This window comes from Eretmochelys imbricata, chromosome 17 (genome assembly GCF_965152235.1).
Source record: "Eretmochelys imbricata isolate rEreImb1 chromosome 17, rEreImb1.hap1, whole genome shotgun sequence".
NCBI classification, from domain to species: domain Eukaryota; kingdom Metazoa; phylum Chordata; order Testudines; family Cheloniidae; genus Eretmochelys; species Eretmochelys imbricata.
Genome location: NC_135588.1, coordinates 10,358,425 through 10,380,298, shown reverse-complemented (window position 1 = coordinate 10,380,298; position 21,874 = coordinate 10,358,425). Strand labels below are relative to the sequence as shown.

The following is a 21,874-nucleotide window of genomic DNA, read 5'->3' as shown; positions in this document are numbered from 1 at the left end:
TGACTGAAGAATGGGCTACTCGGACTCCAACACTAAATCCCACAGCAGAGAATTACTCCTCCGCCCACTACATATGAAACCGAATTCTGAAACCCTCCCAAACACACCGATCAGTTGCCTCTCAGCTTTCACAGAAAAGTGCCCTGGGAATTAGTCTTCGTTATTTGTCAAGCTTCTCTCAGTAAGGCACTCAAAGTAGGGCTAAGCTATCCACCAAGAATGCAGGACATGGAAAGTCAAATATGTTGATTTCAAACTTGAGCATGTGCGCACAGGGGAGGTGGGGGGGTTTGAAACTTTCCGCTGCCTTGTCTTCCACACCATGAATGGAATTACTGACATGTTTAAAATTACAGAAGGCCTTTTCTTATTTGACCTGCTGCCCAAGATGGCTAAGTCAGGCGACCTCAGCAGAATGAATTTTCACATCTACCTGTATCTCAGCTAGAAATCTCTGTTCCGGCCCTGGCTCAGTCCACAGTCTTAGTACAGCCAGACAAGGAGAGCATCAATGAAACGTGAAAAAAAACCTCACTCTGCTGAATTCTTTGTCAAAGGCAGCTAAAGATCCAGAAGTTACAGCATGCTGCACATTGCTGGACAATTTGGACAACCCCTTCCAAACCGGGCTGGCAAGTCATCTTTTTCTAATACCATCCAGGCTGTACTTGTTTATTCTGAGAACTAAAAAAAATAGAAATGCCTTTCATCAGTGTCAAATTCACTCCCTTGCTATCTACCACTAGGACATTAGACAGCAAGGGATGGGGAGAGACTTCCCACTGAAAAGATAAGAGTGTTTTAGAGCAATGGGGACACAAATGTAGGGCTGGATGGGACCTCAAGAGGTCACCTAATCCATCCCCTTGCACTGAGGCAGGCTTAAGTATGCCTAGACCATCCCTGACAGGTGTTTGTCTAACCTGTTCTTACAAAAGCATGACTGGCATTCCAGATCTCCCTAGGTAACCTGTTCCCATGCTTAACTATCATTAGAGTTAGGAAAAATGTTGTGATATCTAACCTAAATCATTAGTCAGACCAGCAAAAGATTTCTAAAAATAAAGTTTGAGTTCTTTTTCTTGGCCTTCTGTTTGAGCCTTTCCCACAAGGGCTAGAAACTTCTAACATCAAAGCTCAAAGTTTCTCATGCAATACATGATTCCAGGAGCTGTGTCTTCAAGAAAAAACACTAAATGTCATGATAGCTGGCAACTCTAGTATGGCAATTGCTAAGTTCTATAAGCCTTTAAGAGTGATCATTCACTGTAGTACAGTATCCACTAAATGTATTATGTGGATGGACCTTTCAGTAGGTTGCCAAAGTCCAATTGCATCTTCCCACTCCCTCTGCTAAACTGAAGCTTTTCCTTTCATTATAGCATTTACTCTTAAATTCAGCAGTTGCTGTTAAGGTACAAATACTGTGGCCTTCTGTATGGCTCTCATTTCATTCTAGCACAAAGACAAAGCCCATTTCTTTTACGTACACAATAGTCAACTAGAACCACCGATAGGTCCTCTTCATGCAGTCACAAGATAATCTCCATTACAGAGAACATACAGTTGCTACTGTATTCAATAAAATGGTTACTTCTGAGTTCTAGGGAGTCACGCAAGTTACAGTTTAACCTGTATAAACTACCACCTGTTCTTTGTCCAGTAAGAGATTGGAAAATCCCCACTCACATAACTCTGCTTGTCTTAACAAAAGCAATCCAAAACAAGCAACACCAAGCTAGCTTTACCTGATGTGCAATTTAGTACAAGCAAAAGCTTCCTTTCTAGCCACAGGGAACAATACATTTGTAGTTTATCCTCAACCTCAAACGCATTCAAAACAGTAGCGGCGTGATTTAAGTTATCAAGCAAAGCCTCTTCCCAACGCAGAAGACTGGACTTGGTACAAGCAGCTTTTGGTGTTTGCCAGGTAGCACATATTGAGCCTCAAAAGGTTCATAGTTGCTTCTCCTTCACTGATGGGGTCTTACTCATTTCCCGTATGTCAAACCACCATTGTAGTTTTCCTGCTCTTGTGCAAGAAGCCCTTCACACTGGGTCCCCTCTACCACAACTGTTTCTCAAGTAGAGCTTTCTAACTCAGGTTGAGTGCTGCATATTAAGTAGCTTATGCTCAAAATTTTCTACTCTTGAAGCTGACAGCTGTGGAAGGGAACCATCCTCTAGATAAGGTAAGTCTTAGACAAAAATTGACCTCAAACAAGCAAGCATTGCAGAGAGACGCCACTGCAATCTCTCTGTACTATTGCTACAAAGCATCATGAAGGCCATTTCAATAAACCTAAATCCCCATGCTGTGCTGATACCATCAAAAAGGCTGAAGACAAATAAGTGTTCCATTAAAAGTGTTACATCAACTGATGCTTGTTTAATAGGAAAGGACAAAATTAGGAGGTAAAGAAACTAAAAATAATGGGAAATAAAGAGTTAGGCAGCTTCCTTTGAACTTTGCAGTGTTGTACCTGTGTCAGTCCCAGGATATTAAAGAGACAAGGTGAGTTAAGTAACATTTCATGGGACCAGCTTCTGCTGTTGAGAGTACTTCTCTCTCACCAACAGAAGTTGGTCCAGTGAAACATTACCTCACAGACCTTGTCTCCTTGAACTAGTTCGTCAAATTTTCAATTTGCATCACTTAAACCCAAGATTCTCATTTACGTAATTAAGTTAATACTCTTATAATATTAGAGCTAACTAATCAACTTGAACTATTTACACACCTCCTGGTTGGAATGGGTTTTGGAGTTAAAGTGTGGAGTAAAATCTGAAGGGTGAACCTACAGAAGCTTTTGTCAGAATAGTTTTACTTCCTGCATCCAAGGAAACAAAAACCACATCTAGTTTTATATGCATTTAATAGTTTACCAATTGGTACAATAAGATTTTTTTAATATGCAGAAAACATGAATAAATTTTGTTTTACACAGTCTGAGAGCAACAAATCTTACTGTAAAACACAGAGCAGTATTATATACATTCCTTTACTGATTTTTTATTATTATTGTGTCATATCTTCAGTTAACTCCTACAGTTTGGGAACGGTTTTCTCCAACTGCCACCTCTACATCGTTCTTATGAAAAAGGTTGATGTTTGCCTTCATGTCAATGTCAGGATCAAATTCTAAACTTGAAGATTTCACTAACTTATCTTCAGAATGGGGGAAGCCTGAAGGATAGGTAGGACAAGAAAGCAGCTACTTACATGACACAGTGGAAAGATAAAAAGGCCAGTTAAATCCAGTCGTGACTTGTAAATCCAGCTCACTTCCCCCATCCCCCCGAGTGTTCTTCCCTACCATTTTTTACAAGTACTTTTCCCTCCACTCTTGGAGATTATTCTTTGTAGTAACTAGGTTTCTTTGTAATACACTGGACTTTATGTACAGCTGGACAGAGAATGAGCGGTCTAAGTGCCTTTTTCCTTCATTCAGTTCAGCAATTTTTAATCTTCAAATTGTTAAAGGATTATCAAGCCACCACGGTCAACAAAAAAAAGTCTATATTTTTTCTTTTAAATAGCTTTTATGGGGAACAGAAGCTATTTAAGAGTGATATTAGCAGGCAGTTCACAAAAACAGGAGGAGGCAAACAGAAGAAGCAGGGTACTGACAGTATAAGTAGACGGCTTGGTGAGTCTATAGCCAAAGCTTTCAAACCACTACAGTGCTCCACAGCCCTTGGAGAACTTGCTAGCAACTAGTTTTGCTTTGTTTTTTTTCCTTTTTAATTAGTGCCCTGGGCACATCATTGGTCACACCATACACAAAAGCAGGACGGCTTTTTAATCTTCTAAAGTGCAAGATGCTATAAAACATCAACTTTCAGATTATGTCTAAACCACAATAAATTTTGCACTTTCAAGAATGCATCTAGGATTTCCTGGGCACATGAAGTTAGCGTGGCACTGGAATGTCTGTCTGTTCTCATTTGTTTGAGCAAATAATTCATATTTGTCTATTTGGGAATGTAGTACTACATGTTTTCTTTTAAAAACGCCAATTTTAGTAAGGAAAGTGACAAAGCAGCAGTGAACCTCTAAACCCTCCAATAAATTCCTTTTCCAATCCAAACCAGTAACCTCGTCATTGTACTTATCACAGGAAAGGCACAGGATTAGACAGCTGACAGAAAACATTGAAAAGAGTGAAAAAAGATCAACACAGTGTAATATCAAGGGGCTACGCTGCAGGAAATCCTCAGAAACCCAACTCCTGTGTTGTAGCTTTCACTTTTTGTCTAAAAACAGGGCTTTAACTTTTGATCCATTTTAGGACCATCCCTGAGATTATTCACTGCTTATTAAAGGAGAAGATTGCAAATTAAGTGGTTGCAAGTTAAAATACTCAGCAGGGTGTTTCACTTTCTCAATCAAATAAAATGCTGCTAACAAAACTTTAGCTCCTCTTTGTCCCTGTAAATCATTGCATGCTACAGGGGAAAAAATGAAGCGCACAATTTCCACATAATCGGTACCTTGAAGTTTCTCATTCATGTTTATGAATTATGTACACGTGTGGGGTTTACTTTACCCTTAAATAACTGAAGTTGCTAGATCCTATCAGGAATTAAAATGCAGTACTACTTTACAGTTGCAGATGTATAAAGAAATTTTAAAATGCACTCTCTCAGTGTATTTGGAATTCTCAAAATAGGACAAATAAATAGCAGCAAGTTTTTCCAGTTGAAACAGCTTAAGCAAAAACAGACTTCAAATTTGTGTATGTTTTACTGTGGAAAACATCATCGTGAATGATATAAACCACTAGATTTAAGGAATTAGCCTCCATCTTCATCTGCTTTCAAAATATATTAACACTCAGTTTCCTCCCCTACACCAGAGGCATGTTTATGCAAGGAACCAATAGCAGAATCCAGGTCCTTCTGGTGGTTTTATGGACCCTTTTTGTATGTGACTGTAGGAAATTAACAAATCTTACCACTCACCATTTTCTCCTTAGTGTGTGTACACCCTCCAATCCAATGCTTTCCACTGAATCATTTCTTTAAAAAGGGACAGTTTTAAAAGCCATGTAAACAAAATGAATAAAACAATGCACAGAATAAATTCACCTATTAAAATGTCAGACTGGTAACTTCATTATATTGCAAATTTTAAAGTGGATTTTTAAAAAGACCTGGTTAGATAAGCAATGGATTTCTTTATTATCTACAATGGAATTTGTCACAAAAATGCTGATTAAAATATTCATTTGATATTTTCGTTCACTTCGGATCAAAATATGTAATTTTAGGGATATGCAAATTAAAACTTCTACCAGAAATGGGTTACTAATTACCAAATCAGACTAAGATTTTGTTTGGTTTTTAACATTTACCTGATAGTTTCATTCCCACACTTGGGCGGCTCATTATAAGGCTATAAATGTGAAAATTATTTTTAGAAGCTTGTATCAAAATCTGTAATGGAGTCAGTCCATCACTCTACAATCAGATCCATTTTAGTGCTTTATTGAAAGAATTTGAATACTGTACCCCAAGATCTTTCTTACACAGACCACAGTAAATTTTGATGCAAGCTATATTAAAACTTGTTATGTTTTATATTACCTCACATTTCAGAAGGGTTTGAGGGGGCACTGACGAACCCCTGTATTCCCCTGCTTCCCACATAGAATACAGGGAGAGTGTCCTTTGATATTGGGTAATGGGCATTGCACACAAACCATGTCAAAACCAAACAGTAAACTGCTACCACAACGTAGTCAATGCAGAGATTAAGCTCTAGTTGGAAATTAGATCATTAAGTTCTACTAGGAAGGAGGACGCCTCTTGGAAGTATGTCTAACAAGAAAAGCATTAAGCTTAAAAGTTTTACATATAGCTTAACCACTGAATGACCAAATAAAATAAATATATCACATCAGCTGCTACTAAGATGTGTTCTCTTATTTCAGATTTACAAGTTAATTTGTTTATATAAATACACCACCCTCTGCGCAACAGGAGGCCAAAACAAATGTATTCTATTGATTTGGCAAATGGGTCATGACAAAAATCCCAAAGTTTAATTAATTCCCATTAATTACATATAAGGTTCAGAAGATTCTGAATTGCAGCCTTATTATCTAGTATCCTTAGAGAAGATTTATTAAGCACACTTAAGTGATGTTCTATAGATACACATTTCTGAAAGAGCCCTACAAAACTTTTCCCAAATGAGGTCACCAATTCAGGCACCAACAGACAGCAGAAAGAAAAACAGGTATAATTATACAACATAGAACGACACCGTCAGCTATTCAGTTAAGTGCCCTATTTCAGTTATCCAACTTCTGCCTTCATAGGTCTGATGTGACCAATGCCAGCCCATGTTCTTAAACCTATGGTACTTCTAGACAACGTATGTAAATTTACAGTATACAATTTGGATTCACCATGCATGAATACTTTGTGTGTAACATTTAATAAGCTCAATCTACATCCAGAATAATTTACATGAAAGGACAATATTTATTTAAACAGAGCTCAATGGATAACCATGGTATTTGAGTGCATCCAGAGGAAAAGGGGGTCAAATGTGACTTCAATCAACGGCACTCCCACACTTTTACTGTTTGATCTACGCTGCCAGTAACCACATATGGTGCTGTCTTGTGGAAATCTGTGAGAAAGAGAAACTCTTATTAAATGAATGCAACAATTTATAGTGTTCCCCCTCCCCTTCAAAAATATCTTTTCCCCCCCGAAAAGACACAACAATGCTATAAAGATCAAGGAGAGACTCAGCATGTAAAGTCTTTGAGGCAGGGACCATCTTTTGTTGTGCCAGGCACTGTACAAACACAACTGAGTCAGGGCCCATGACAAAACACTATTGCAACAGAAAACCATAATAAGCCTAAGAAGCATTCCCTAGAGTGTTGATGGTAGTGAGAATTAACCAATGCAAGTGTTAAAACTCCCCAGCCCAGGATGTTACTGGAAGGGCGAAGTTAAAAGATCTTGCAACATAATTTCAACAAAAAGCATACTCCGAATATTCTAAAAAGGGTGCAGATCTCGGTTTCCTCTGGAGTTCTGCTCAGGGAACTATGTTCTGAATCTGAGCCACAAAGGTCCCAAATAAGATAAGCGCTCCCTCCCCAGTGATTGTTCAGCTAGAAGAACGCCGGTGTTGTCAGTTCCCTCAAGGAAAAACTCTCCCCTTTCATACTGGAATGTTTGGATCTTATTAACATTTACATCATAAGCTCTGTGGGGCAGGAAAAAAAGTCTTACTCTTTTTTTTTTTTTTTTTTTTTTAAAGAAAGTGTTGTGTAAATATATGGCTGTATCAAGTTTGTAGCATAACTTAAGGTGTACTAGGTAGTCAGATTGCTATCAGTTGGAAGTAGGCTCAGGTCTTGCATCCTTTGGCTACAAATTCAAGACACCGTTAAGTAACTTCATGCAGATCAAAGTGTTTGACTTTGGACATCAGCATATACCATGTTTTTATTCCTGGAGTAGACAGATTTAGTACTGATCAGGAATGGATGCGTGTGTATTTCACAGGCTTTAAAAGGGGACTGCTTTTCAGGGGAATCTGAGAGGCATTATAAATCCTGTAATCAACTTCTGATCAGGTCAATTGGTGGACAATATGTATTGGGAGGGCTAAGTGAAGACTTCATCACCGAAAAATTAAGAAACATTAATAATCCTTAAAAAGCGGGTGCTATAAGATTTCAAATGTATATAACATTAACAACTTGATGTTATCTAACCCTCATCTTTTCTTTACTTCCCTATTGACTTTACTCCTTTTAGCAGTGAAACCCCTGGGCATGCAGAAAGCCTGACTCAAGTGCTAATTGTGATAAACACACAAATACTTAGTGGCCTAAGTTTCAGGCCTATCACTATCTTGACACAGAGGGTTTAAAAGAACCTAAAAAATTCTAAAGACTACAGAAAAACCACCACAGCTAGAGATAAGAGATTCTATGATAAATCCAGCGTTTTTCGTGTCTGGGTAGTATTTTAAACTTTGGGGGGGGGGGGGGGGGGGGGGAAGAAGATTGAAAAGCTAATAAAGCCAATTAGCACAAAACAAGAGCGCACACGCACACAAAGTAAAGTATTTAAAGGGACAGCTATTTTTAATACACTGTACACACAATCCCCTTCCACACATACTGGTAAAATGTTTCAGACCAACAACATTGCAAGTTAAAGCTTTTTATCCACAGCACTTCACCAAACCTGCTTCAACCCTATTCGAAGGGAATCTAAGTGGCTTGGAGGCTAGAATATGTACATGTCTCTGGCTTGTGTGCTGAAACTCAATCAATGCATGTGGAGGTTTTTGATGGAATCATTATCCACTAAAAACTGGTTTGATAATACATAAGCTAATGGCCATCAAATAGTAACTTTCAGTCAACCACCAGCCTAAGAGGAATGTGAACCACTGAGCATACATTAGGGTTTGTTTTAAATATAAGTGGTTGACTAACCTTACAAAAATCTTGAATAGCAAAAGTATTTTCTACCAGATTTTCTCCCTGTAATACTGTATTGCTGATGTACCTTAAAATTAAACAGTCTTTTGGAACAGATTTTGTGCATTACTGATGGCAGCACTGCTTAGTGAACAGTGCATGAACTGCAAGTACAGAAGCAGTTCAGATGGGTGCCAAAAGGCCTTACATTTAAGCAGACTATTACTGTTATTTCTCTCAGTACTGTATTTAAGTCTTTGGGGTGGATATTTCTGGCCTAGAATGCAAGGAGTGAAAGTGCAGAAAGTTGGTAGTTTTGGTTTGGTGTTCTGCAGTAAGCATTGTAGAACAATACATACCCAAAGAGGTAACAAAGTGTTCGTGCGCATTAAGGGTTTTCATACATCGTTTGTTCTTGTAGTCCCAGACACGGAGAGTCTTGTCATCAGCACAGCTCAAAATAAATTTTCCTCCAGAATGGAACAGAACGCCACGTACCCAGTTATCATGGCCCACCTTATGAACAAGCAGACATAAGAAAGTTCTTACATTCTCTCTAGACCTGCTTAAAAGCATTTCAACTGTGTCTCATTAGCAAGAAGATGTCAATATGGAATAAAGCTATTCCTTCATCACAGGATGCTAGTCTATTTTCTTAAAACCCATCCAACTTTCCTTGTCTGTCCTACAAAACAACAGCCCGTGTGTCTTCAGTGTTGCATATTTACACCAAATTTTCATCCCAGCCTTGATAAGTGTTGCAACCGCAGCCCAAACACCACAACACACTTGATTTCACTTTTGAATTTGCTGGGTCTCACAAGACACATTTATGTAGGGCAAAATTTAGATAAAACTAAGCTTAGTTTCAGAAGGTGAATCAAGATACCCAACCACACAATAGTACTCCAGAACCTATGCTTCTTTCACCAAGAAGAGCATTGTATTTTATTTCTTAATGATCCTAACAAAAACCAAATACTGATGCTATTATATTGTATATTTTGCATTAATGTGCTTTATTTTGTTGTATCTAGCATTGCAGAAGCTTTCTAAAGGAAGAGAGGTGGCCTATAAGTTTCAGATTCACATTTAAGATCATTCATTCGGTTACTGACTAAAGCAATATGTCTGCAGTACAGAAAAAACCTTACAAGTGTCATAAGGCACATGCCAGTGCTAATATCCCACATCTTAATGGTCTTGTCTCTGGATCCAGACAGTAGGAAAGGCCCAGGCTTACCACTCTTCTTAGTCTATGGAAACAAGCAGACTTAGATTATGGTATTTTTCCATAAAAGAAAAATATGTAGAGACCTCTCAAATGACACCCCTAATTTGAGTGATATTTCTAATTAAGTGGAAACTGGATTCTTGTCTGACAAGGTTAAGGCTACTAAGCACATTCTACCAAACTAAAATAAAAGTTCATCAGGATTTTATTAAGAAAAGCACAAGCATTGAACTATTATATGAAAGCTGCAGCAAGAAATATAACTGAAAGTCGTCCCCCATTCCTCCCCCAGCGACCCAAACCAAGTTTTCATTTAGAAGACTTAATAATGGTGCCCCCTTCTTCTTAACTTAGTAAGACAGTCTTCTCATTTAACATGCTGATGGATATAGCCTGTGGCTTCCTCGGATCAAGTTCCAGTAGCAGTCCAATAATTAGACTAACAAGACATACCTGTTCTGTATTCTGAATCTTCATATAAATCAATTAATTGAGAGAGTAATACTATTTGGAAACCCTTACTCTGTGTGAATTTCCATTAGCCCCAATCCCAAATATCAATGCAATATTCGGTTGTTAGCTGCACAGCTGAAATACACTGCAGTCCTAATACATCTGCTTGCTTCTTTTTCAAAGTAGACTGTCAGACTGTATGTAGTTAATGAATCCAGAAGAGGGCAGGAGTGAGTACTACTTTAGGTAACTAATTTCCTCTTGCCATGGTAGTTAACATTTGGAAATTACCTCAAAAATTGTTAGTACATTACGTGTTTTTAAAAAAAGTGAATAAAATCATCTTGACTGACATTTGTCCAAACCTGTCATTCTCACAAGTTACTATATAGTTGACATTGGTCTACTGCTTCTTTTATTTCACCTAAATAAAAAGGAACTTCCAACAGCTGCAGAACTGTCCACACAGCAGAACAGTCACATTTTATGTCACCCTTAAAAGGGATTTGTACAAATTCTGAACAAACCTTTCTTACTTTGGGCATGGGGGGAGGGGGAGGGAGGAGAGAGGAGGGAAAGAAGAGTGAAGAAAAAAAGCAAATGGGATGTGAGGAATCATTAAAAAGGGATAGAGAATAAGATGGAGAATATCTTATTGCCCTTATATAATCCATGGTATGCCCACATCTTGAATACTGCATACAGATGTGGTCCCCTCATCTCAAAAAAAGGATACTGGGATTAGAAAAAGGCTCAGAAAAGGGCAACCAAAATGATTAGGTGTTTGGAATGGGTCCCATATGAGGGGAGATTAAAGAGGCTAGGACTTTTCATCTTGGAAAGGAGGAGACTAAGGGGGGATGTGATAGAGGTAAATAAAATCATGAGTGGTGTGGAGAAAGTGAATAAGGAAAAGTTATTTACTTGTTCCCATAATATAAGAACTAGGGGCCACGAAATGAAGTTAATGGGTATCAGGTTTAAAACAAATAAAAGGAAGTTCTTCTTCACTCAGCGCACAGTCAACCTGTGGAACTCCTTGCCTGAGGAGGTTGTGAAGGCTAGGACTATAACAGGGTTTAAAAGAGAACTGGATAAAATCATGGAGGTTAAGTCCATTGATGGCTATTAGCCAGGATGGGTAAGGAATGGTGTCCCTAGCCTCTGTTTGTCAGAGGGTGGAGATGGATGGCAGGAAAGAGAGAGATCACTAGATCATTACCTGTTAGGGTCACTCCCTCTGGGGCATCTGGCATTGGCCACTGTCAGTAGACAGGATACTGGGCTGGATCGACCTTTGGTCTGACCCAATGCGGCCATTCTTATGTTTAATCTCGTGTACTAGGACATTCAAATCAAAGCTCAACTCACATGAAGTCCCCACAAATCCTTCAATAGGCAGCCGGTCTCTTCATTCCAGATTAGTTTTCCCTACCACTTCTCAAATGCCCTTTAGGTGATTAAAGGAACTGCCCTAACAAAAATGTACTCTCTCTTTTCATGTTCCTTGCAGGTTGGGAAATGGGGCTTCTTAAAAATCAGAGCATCTCCCCCTTCTCCCCAAAAGCAGAAGAAACTTGTCACACACACCCCCACACCCACACACCCCCCGACCTCCTGATAGTAAGTTCACAGGTAGCTCCTGAATTTACACAAAAAAGTCAATGGCAAGGGCACTAGGACCTGGGAACTCAGGAAGTGACACTGATAGGAACAATACCCCAAATGTGTTGTCATATATCCCTTGCACCCAATTATAAAAAATGTTTAACAGATTAGGCATTTACTTTTAATACTCCAAAACCTTTACAGTTGTCTTTGTACTGTATTTGCATTGAACAGGAAGGAAAGAGCTTTTGTACTGTATTTAAGCTTACCTCAGATCCTGTAGCTTCCGATATGGTGGAGTATGAGCTCTCAGGAGCCCAAGAAATGCATTCTACCACATGCTCATGTTCTCGGAGCTCAGCTTTGCATTCCTTTGTTGCTACCACCCAAACACGCACTGTCTGGTCATTAGAACAGCTGGCAATCAGGGTGCCATCCTGATTTGGTCGCACCATGCGCACCCATTCTCTGTGCCCCGTGAAAGTCTTCACACAATAACTATCAAACATAAAAGCAAGTTATGAATCAGTCTAAGTATGTTGCTATAAAAACATCTGGTGTATGCAGTTTTGTGGTTTAGGGACACGGGGGCTGTTGTTGAAGCGGCTATGACTATAAGGTGGGCTACTGATGAACTGAAGTATCAATATGCTGGCTAAGCAAGATGGAAAAGGCTCTAGAAGAGTTAAAATTCACGGACAGAAAGGTCACTAGATTAGAAAGAAAAGGCAGCTAAAATAAGCAGACAAGGAAGGAAGGAAATATGAAAGTAGCAAAACAACAGGCCTAGAGAAAAACTAGTGCTGAGAAAATTAATCCGGGTAAAATACTAGGCTTTTTTAAAAGACATCCGGGGAGATCTGGAGAGAATACAGAAATACTTCACTGTGTGTTCAGAGCATATGGTTGGGAATGAGGGAGAGAGAAGCGAAGATTTGTGGGATGATGTTACATACGGAGGAATGTAGACGCTGACAGTACAAAGATGGGAAGAGGCTTTTGTCCACACCAAGAATGGCACACCTCTCAGGTAGCTATAAAGGTATAGTTGTTGTGGCTCAAAACTATATAGTAATCTATTGATTATATTCCTATAGTAGACTACAAGCTCACAAGGAGCAAGAGGGGAAAAATCAATGTGGTTACTGGATCTTTGGGGCCCAGTCACTTTAGCAACCAGTCTCAAGGGACACAATCCAAAGGGTATGTTGTGATGACATTCAAGCTATATATAGTACACTTCTTACAAAGGGTACACAGTGTTTCCTTTTGGTATGGCTGCTTTTTAAACAGAACTATACTTACCCTGTTTGAACTTCCCACATTTTGATAGTTTTATCCCTTGAGGCAGAGACTATGTGATCTCCGTTGGGCATGATAGCTACTGAAGAAACATTATGATCATGACCTAAAAACAAATCAAGCTTGTATTAAGTAGTGCTCTGACACATAGTATTACAATGCATAAGCAATCCAATATTCAATTCTCTTGAAAAATTAAACTACGATGTACTACAACTTTTATGGGAGAATATTAATACAGAAGCTTATGGGGGTATTTAATGAGCCAAGGAATATTTCAATGCACCTGCCCTAGCATGTCAAGTGTTTCTGCATGGCAGTGTTCGGGCATTAAAATATTAGCCACACTCCCTTTTGTAATTACTTTTACATACATGGTGCGCGTTACAGGGTAACCACTGTTTACAATAAATTCTGCAAATATGATACAGCAACACCATGTTTCTTGGAAAGAAAACTCTGAAGGAAAATAACTCAAGTTTTCACCAAGTGGCAAGCACAAGACCTGAATGACAATCCTCATTCAGGGGCTTAACACAATTTTAAAGATTAAACATTTCAAGAGTGCCTCATTTTAGGCATAAGTTATAGTACAACTGCATTATTGAGACCGACATAACTGATGGTCTCTCCCCTTATTATCTAGTAACTTAAGGAATGGGATCAGGATTGAGTCAGAAAAAAGTCAGTTCTAGTCCAGGCTCTTCCAGATTCACGGTGACCTTGGATATTTAGTTTCACCACTTGGCTTCATTTCTCCCATCTAGAAGAGAGGATACTACCGTCCATCCAAGGGTGTTGAGGATTACTGAATGGGTTTTGGGAAGGCAACGTTTTCCATGTAACAAGAGATAATATTTCAAACATCTGAATAAAAGTGTTAATGAATGGGAAGTATTAGTAAATTTTGCTGAAATAATTTTAACACAAATCTCATCCAGAAAAAATGTGTATTGTTTTGACATGTCCAATTAAACAAACAAACAAAAACTTTGACCATATCAACAATTGATATTTGTTCATTCATGTAGAGGTACTTAAACATTTAAGATAAATGCAAAATAACTTAAAAAAATACTGCTTTCAGTTAAGATGTTGCGGCAGAAGTTAATATTTCTAAAGCTTTGGGTACAGTGATTTGAATATCAGGGCAGCAGTTTAAGAGTTAATTTAAGCAATCTCCTGTGTAAATATGAAATTCTAGTATTCCCCAAAAATTAGGTTACTAACAAGGAGGTTTTAGTGGCAAATGCATAATGTCTTGCCTACCAGATATCTATGAATAAAACAGGAACTCACTGAAACAAGTTTAAATTCTGCAAGATTTACTTTTTAAACTCCCACTAAAAAAATTAACCATTTTAGTGGATATTAATCATGCACATCAAGAGTCAGAGGAATGCTAGCTTTTGGTAGATTTTTTGTACTTCATACTGCTCCACCAAAGTGATATCCATTTCAATGGTCATTTGGAAAAAGAAAAAGGAAAAGTTTAAACAATGAAATTATGACGTATGTAGTGAAGCCATATCGCCCATACCCATGTTAACTGAAAGAACATGGTTTACAAAAAACAAATATTCTGCATGCTGGACATATGTACACTGGTTCTGAAATACTGCAGTAATCAAGAATCATTAGCATAGCAAGGGGAAAAAAATAGAGGAAACACCACAGATTACATGTACTTTCTGTGGCCCACTTAAGGTGAATATAGCCCCCATTCACCTACTGCTGAATGATTCAGAGGTGCTTAAAGAGGAGCAGATGCTTCACTGAAGACTCTGGACACGAGAACAGCCACACTGGGTCAGACCAAAGGTCCATCTAGCCCAGTATCCTGTCTTCAGACAGTGGCCAATGCCAGGTGACCCAGAGGGAATGAACAGAACAGGAGATCGTCAAGTGATCCATTCCTTGTCACCCATTCCCAGCTTCTGGCAAACCCCTGCCTAATAGCCAAATGATGAATCTATCCTCAATGAACTTATCTGGTTCTTTTTTGAATCCTGTTATAGTCTTGGCCTTCACAACACCTCTGGCAAGGCTTTCCACAGGTTGACTGTGCATTGTGTGAAAAAATACTTCTGTTTTAAACTTGCTGCCTATTAATTTCATTTGGTGACCCCTAGTTCTTGTGTTATGAGGAGTAAATGACACTTCCTTATTTACTTTCTCCACACCAGTCATGATTTTATAGACCTCTATCGTATGCCCCCTCAAACATCTTTTTTCCAAGCTGAAAAGTCCCAGTCTTATTTCTCTCTCCTCACATGGCAGCCATTCCTTACCCCTAATCATTTTTGTTGCCTTTTTCTGAACCTTTTCCAATTCCAATATATCTTTTTTGAGATGGGGTGACCACATCTGCGAGCAGTATTCGAGATGCGGGCCTACCATGGATTTATATAGCGGCAATACGATATTTTCTGTCTCATTATCTATCCCTTTCTTAATAATGCCAAACATTCTATTCACTTTGACTGCTGCTACACAGTCAGTGAGTGTTTTCAGAGAACTATCCACAATGACTCCAAGAACTCTTTGAGTGGTAACAGCTAATTTAGACCCCATCATTTTATATGTATAGTTAGGATAATGTTTTCCAATGTGCATTACTTTGCATTTATCAACATTGAATTTCATCTACCGTTTTGTTGCCCAGTCACCCAGATTTGAGAGATCCTTTTGTAAGCTCTTCGCAATCGCCTGGGACTTAACTATCTTGAGTACATCTGTATCTGCAAATTTTGCCACCTCACCGTTTACCCCTATTTCCAAATCATTTATGAATATGTTAAATAGGACTGGGCCCAGTACAGACCTCTGGGGGACACCACTATTTACCTCTCTAGTCTGAAATCTGATCATTTATTCCCTATCTTTTAACCAGTTACCAATCCATAAGAGGACTTCCCTCTTATCCCATGACTGTTTACTTTACTTAAGAGGCTTTGGTGACGGACCTTGTCAAAGGCTTTCTGAAAACCTAAATACGTTATATACACTGGATCCCCCTTGTCCACTTGCTTGTTGACCCCCTCAAAGAATTCTAGTAGATTAATGAGGAATTTCTCCTCTTTACAAAAACCATGTTGCCTCTTCCCCCCAATTATGTTCGTTTGAGTATCTGACAATTTTGTTCTTTACTATAGTTTCAACCAGTTTGCTCTGTACTGAAGTCAGGCTTACAGGCCTGTAATTGCCAGGATCACCTCTGGAGCCATTTTTAAAAAACATCAGATAGGCAGTTGATTGTTTCTCTTCTCTTGTTCTTCGTAGACTTTTCAATACAAACTGTGTTTCTTTAAAAAAAGATTATCTATTCCTGCTGATCATTCATTTTTAATATAACAACAACATCACAAAACAGAATTATCTTGAGATGATGCAGCAGCATATGAATACTTTTGTTCAGAACTTTCTGAAGACTGCAGGGGTGGCCTTCATATTCTCCACCCCACACCCACAACCTATCACCTCCACCATGTGTCTCTGTAACCTTGAATTGGGTGAGCCTGGAGGCTTTTCACTTTCCTCTGCACCATGGGGCACAGATCACTTGGAGGTTTAAACTATGTCAAGAGTGAATTCTCCGTAACTTGAAGTCTTTAAATCATGATTTGAGGACTTCAATAACTTAGCGTAGGGGTCTATTACAGGAGTGGGTGGGTGAGGTTCTGTGGCCTGCAGAGTGCAGGAGGATCATGATGGCCCCTTCTGAGCCATGCTATGGCTCCTGAAATTCTGACAGATTGGGAAAGTGTTCATCCATCACCGTACAAGGAACCCACAATTTACATACACAATTTATAGATCAAAGAGCAGGAAGCATGTTAATTCAAAACAAGAAAATGTGGAACAAGAGACTCCCATAAAAGGTAGATTCAGTATACCAAGCAAAATAGCAAAAACCACTTTTATTCTTCCCACATGTACCAAGCTATGTTTTATACCCCATTCTCTTGTGGGATGGTCCCATTTTCTATTGAGCTCTGGACATAGCAAGTACTAAAGCCATCCATCTGCTGTTTCACTGAAGCCACCACTACAGATATTTTATTTCCAGTACCATCTCATACACAGCAGATTAGAGATGCATTTTCAATAATGATGGGACAGAATACAGTTATGAACAAAGCACTCCAAAGGTTAAAGATAACACTTTTTGGTATTCCAATTACATATCTGTTCTCACATCAGCAGTTTTCTGGATCAAAAAAATAAAAAAAACTTTGATTTCTCTTCATTTTATAGATCACTAAGTCAGTCTCCTTACCATGCATGGTTCTGATGCAATCAAAGCCCTGGAAATCCCATAGCTTAATGGTCATATCAGCAGAACAGGAGGCCAAGAGTTTGCCACTGTGGTCAAAAGAAATATCCTGCACAGAGTCTGTATGTCCCTTAAGGGTTCGTTCAAAATCGCCTGTCTCATAATCCCATACCTGACAAGTGAACAGAAAATTCGTTAACACCAGCTTATCACTCTTCATGTTCTCCAGCTTTACATTTGCACCCCACAGGCCAGTCTGGCACCTTGTTCAATAATTAACGTGAGCAGGAGACAAAGGAAGACTGTCCTAGAAAAGCCAAGCAGTGGAGGAAAATAAGGCTGTGCTATATTTATATGGTTTAATTACATTTAAGTTAATTATATTTAAAGAATAGGTGCACTTCCCAGATTTCGAAATAAATTAACGTAAATGGTCTCCTCTACAATGTGACTAGGAAAAGAGTTTGCTGCGTCCCTGAAAAGTCTTGATACAAATTACAAGAAGGAAGAAAGGAAGGAAGGTCATGCGAGTGAATAAAATTCCAATTAGGTAGAAGAGTCCATATAGATATATGCAGAGTCCTTTTCTCTTTCCCACCCACTTCCACAAACCCTTGTCAGTGTTCTTCCCTTACACCCTACCCCTTTCTAAGCATTATTGTGCCGTTATTAATTAGGTGATGCTAAAGAGCCACATGATCAACACTCCCGACTGGAGAGCAGTATACGAACTCTGCAATATGCAGCATTTCGGTCAGGTTAGGGAAAAAGATCTGAGGTCACTCCAAAATTTAATATTAAGTAAATAGAATCTTGTGTCAGCCAGGACACTAGTCAAGAGAAATATGAAACACATTTGCAGTAAATACTTATCTAATTAAGAGGTGAAAATGAAGTATTCACACTATTACTTGTCAATACTCTATTAAACAAACCACGATGAACATAAACCTACTTCACTCAGAAAGAAAAGCTGCTACAGATGTTAATTTCTTTAATGCCATTGGCCTCATCACAATCCAATTGAGGATTAACTAAATTAAGAATTTCACTTAAGTTAACATTTAGAAGCATGAAAACATCTGTGATTCTAAAATCATTAGCCTTATTTAATACCACAAATAAAATGAGAGGTGATTCTAGTCACAGCTATTATAAGGCTTAATTTCTGATGTGACCTGGTTTCTGAGGCTGCAAAGCATAATTAAGAGTAGTCATGGTTTATGCTGGACCTACAAAATATACGGTTTGTAATCTGTCTAGCTCTTCATCACTTCAGCATTACTTGGTGTTAACAAGTGAATGCCAGTTTAGAAAAATGACAGATGGTACTATATAGTTTGAATTAAAGAACAGCACTCACCAGATAAATTTCTTCTAATGGAAGAGAGTGAAGGATACACAGAGCTTATGAAAAAAAAGTTTCCAGTAACATTTAACAATGGCCTTTAAGAATGCCACTACACAGTTTTAGCTGACCTTGTTAGAGAATAATTCCCTCCCCCTGCAGGAATGGCATGCCTTGGAGCCTGGAAATGTAGGCTCTGCTAGAAGACAGGACCTTGCTCTCTCTTTTCTTCTCTTTTTTTTTTTTTTTTTGGGGGGGGGGGGGGAGGGTGGCTCACTGATATACTGGTAATAAGCTAAATGAAACAGTAACAAGTATACCTACAACTATCTACCTACCAGACTAGGTAATTCCTACACTATGAGGGACACTATGCCGTTCAGACTCTCTGCCTAAGGTGGTTCAAAGGAACTGAGTGGCAGTTGGGAGTCGTTGTGCACTTTATGCCCGGGGGGAGGAGTGTCATGAGGGCATGCAGAGTGCATATACAACCCCTGCGGACACTGCTGGTGAAAATGTTCTAAACTCCTATGCTGGGGCATATGCACGTGCAGATTCTACTTAGTGTCCAGTAACTCAAAGAATGACATTATAACTGGTTAAAACTTGATGCAAAATTATTTCAATTTAATCTTTGTTGTATCCTCCATCACGACAGGTTGCTCAATATTTCCTTACAATATTTGTTACCCAAACTCTTTAGGTCAGTTTGACACTTTCAACCATTTCCAAAGCAGCATCAGCTCCCTGGTAGTTTTCATGCAAGCATATATTAAATTAATCCCCAAGCAAATGCTCAAGGAGAAGGTTCTCAAGGATTGTAGCCAAGTAGAAGTACTCATTTTCATTCCATGAATAAATCAGTTACACAAATATTTCTTTATAATTAGGACACTAAATGGGCAAAGCACATGCCTACCATAAAAGAGCAGTATGGGTGCATTAACATCTGCAACAGGGGCTAGAAAGATCTTAATAAAAATCATATTAGAAGTTCTGGAAGACTAAAAGTGTTTCTATACACACTATCTTCCATTTCCCACAAATGTTTTTAGGTGAATATATGTTGAAAACCAGCATCAACTGGTGGCTGGGTATTACATAAGAAGAAGAAGAAATCAATCCTTTACATTAAAAAGTAGTGGGGGAGGAAGGAACATTAAAGTTCGGTGTTTATTTAAAATTTTAGCCTGCAAAGTCGTCGTTCTTCGATGAATCTTCTGAGAGAGTCTTTTCTCTATCTTTCTTAAACATCTCTTTACTCTTAACCCAACCAAACACTTCTATATTCCACATCATCTGCCTTAATCTTTGGCTATTCTCCTTCCACAAGAGTGTTTATCCCTTAATCTTCTGCCCAGTCCCTAAATGCATACTTGCATCTCAACAGCTTTCAAATATTATTCTGACCCAAGAGAAACCCCCAAAGACAACTTGAAGGCATCAGACTAAAATCTGCTGAATACTACCACAGACTACGATCAAAGTTATAAGGACTATGAAAGTATGTAAAACTTGGCTCAGGATTGCATGTGTGTAGGTGGCCTATATTCCTCATTATCTCAAACTGATTTGCTCAGCCCATCATATAACTGTCTATAGCAAGCATTTACCTTTATTGTAGCATCCTCTGAAGCAGAGACCATAACACTGAAAACTGGGTGGAAAATTACTCTTGTGACAGGACTCCTATGTCCACTCAACGCATACTTCTCTGGAGGACGAGGGATCCATTCTTTAGGGTCTCGTTTCTGACCAAGAGGTCCACCTGATGTGAATTCTTCTTTTGCTTCATTTAGCTTAGATTCTAGTTCCATCACCTGAGATTTATGGGGTTTAAAAAAAAGAGCAATTGTTTCTACAATCTTCTACAGCAAGATCTAGCTAATCTGCACTGGTCGTTAAGAAAGCTAAACTTTCTGAATGGCTTTGGATCTATAGTATTTTGTTTCTCTCTTAGATGGAGAGCAAGTTACTGACCTCCAGTAGCTCTGACCATCTACTAGTAGACACTCCTAAAATACAATGGGTCTGAGTAATACTTGATTTGAACCCAAAAATTTTCCTCATAGTTTTTATGTGGGAAGGGGACTAACATGCAAAGTCATTTAGCTCTACTATACTGGGAAGGTAACTACTTCAAACTGATCGAAAGTAGCTTTTCAAGTTGCATTTTGTGAACAGTCTTTTGGCAAACGATTGTCAAAGGTAATTTTACTACTAAAAATGCTCAGACACAGCCCAAGGACCGCTTATCAAGCATGCATACAGGATACCCAAGGGCAAAAAATATTAAAAGCTCAGTAAAATCCTACAATGTTAACTACTACATTTGGTAGCCTGTGCTGTTAACATGTTATGATTTTTGATGCATTAATACAATATATACCTATGAAGGCTCTATTAAGCACGTACAGTTTTGTATTGTGTTTGCACTAAAACTACTTACTCTAATGTATCAGAACTAAAGGCTTCACTGCAAAGGAAGAGCCAAAGAGGACTAGCAGCAGAGCTTTTGCCTTCTTCCCTGCTAAGGAAGCTTTTTGGGGACAACTACTCAGCCTTTGCATTTCCAAAAAGCCTTGGGGCGCTCTTTCCTTCCCACCATCTTCACAAAGTGCATCAGAAATCCATGAGATGAAGCAAAGAGTCAGATATCCGAGAAACCACTAGAGGAAAAGCGTGAATATTTTTGCTGGAGATGAAGTGGATAGTAGAACACACATTTCAAGGCTAAATATTCTGCATGTTGGATACTGTTACCTTCCCTGCTCTGCCCTCCAAAAATACTTTTAGGAGAACATTTAATAAGCCCACACTTCCTTTGAATGCATATGATCGTTCCTCTTCAATTTCAGTCCACCGAATACTGTTAATTTGCTTTAAAAACTGATTACTCATTGTACAATATGAAAAATTCAAGTCCCCTCCCTATTTACCTTCTTTTGTAATCTTATAACAGATGTCCATTTTTTCTCCAAAAGTCCAGCATACTTCTTATCTAGCTCTTCATTCTGAAAGAGTAATTCAAGAAGTTGTTATAATGCAGTTGTTAAGAGACAAGCCAAAGCATGCCATAATGTTTTCAAGAACGTTTAAACATTCAAATTAAGTAAATTTGTGGGAGGAAAGAAGAGGAATCAGTTGATTTTTAAAACAGCTTACTTCAGTCACCAGATGGACATCTT

General features: G+C 38.6%; 1 protein-coding gene across 1 annotated transcript in view; it reads right to left on the bottom strand.

Annotated features, from left to right (window-relative positions):
• Nucleotides 1–2,859: 2,859 nt before the first annotated feature.
• PAFAH1B1 (platelet activating factor acetylhydrolase 1b regulatory subunit 1) overlaps nt 2,860–21,874 on the bottom strand; it is a 64,433-nt gene continuing 45,418 nt past the window's right edge. The window contains exons 4-11 of the mRNA XM_077836424.1: nt 21,626–21,700; nt 20,300–20,506; nt 17,342–17,510; nt 13,066–13,168; nt 12,030–12,258; nt 9,620–9,721; nt 8,825–8,981; nt 2,860–6,643 (exon numbers count right to left, since the gene is read on the bottom strand). Of these exons, the coding sequence (XP_077692550.1) occupies nt 6,570–6,643; nt 8,825–8,981; nt 9,620–9,721; nt 12,030–12,258; nt 13,066–13,168; nt 17,342–17,510; nt 20,300–20,506; nt 21,626–21,700 (1,116 nt within the window). The 3' untranslated portion in view covers nt 2,860–6,569. The remainder of the gene's footprint in view (nt 6,644–8,824; nt 8,982–9,619; nt 9,722–12,029; nt 12,259–13,065; nt 13,169–17,341; nt 17,511–20,299; nt 20,507–21,625; nt 21,701–21,874) is intronic.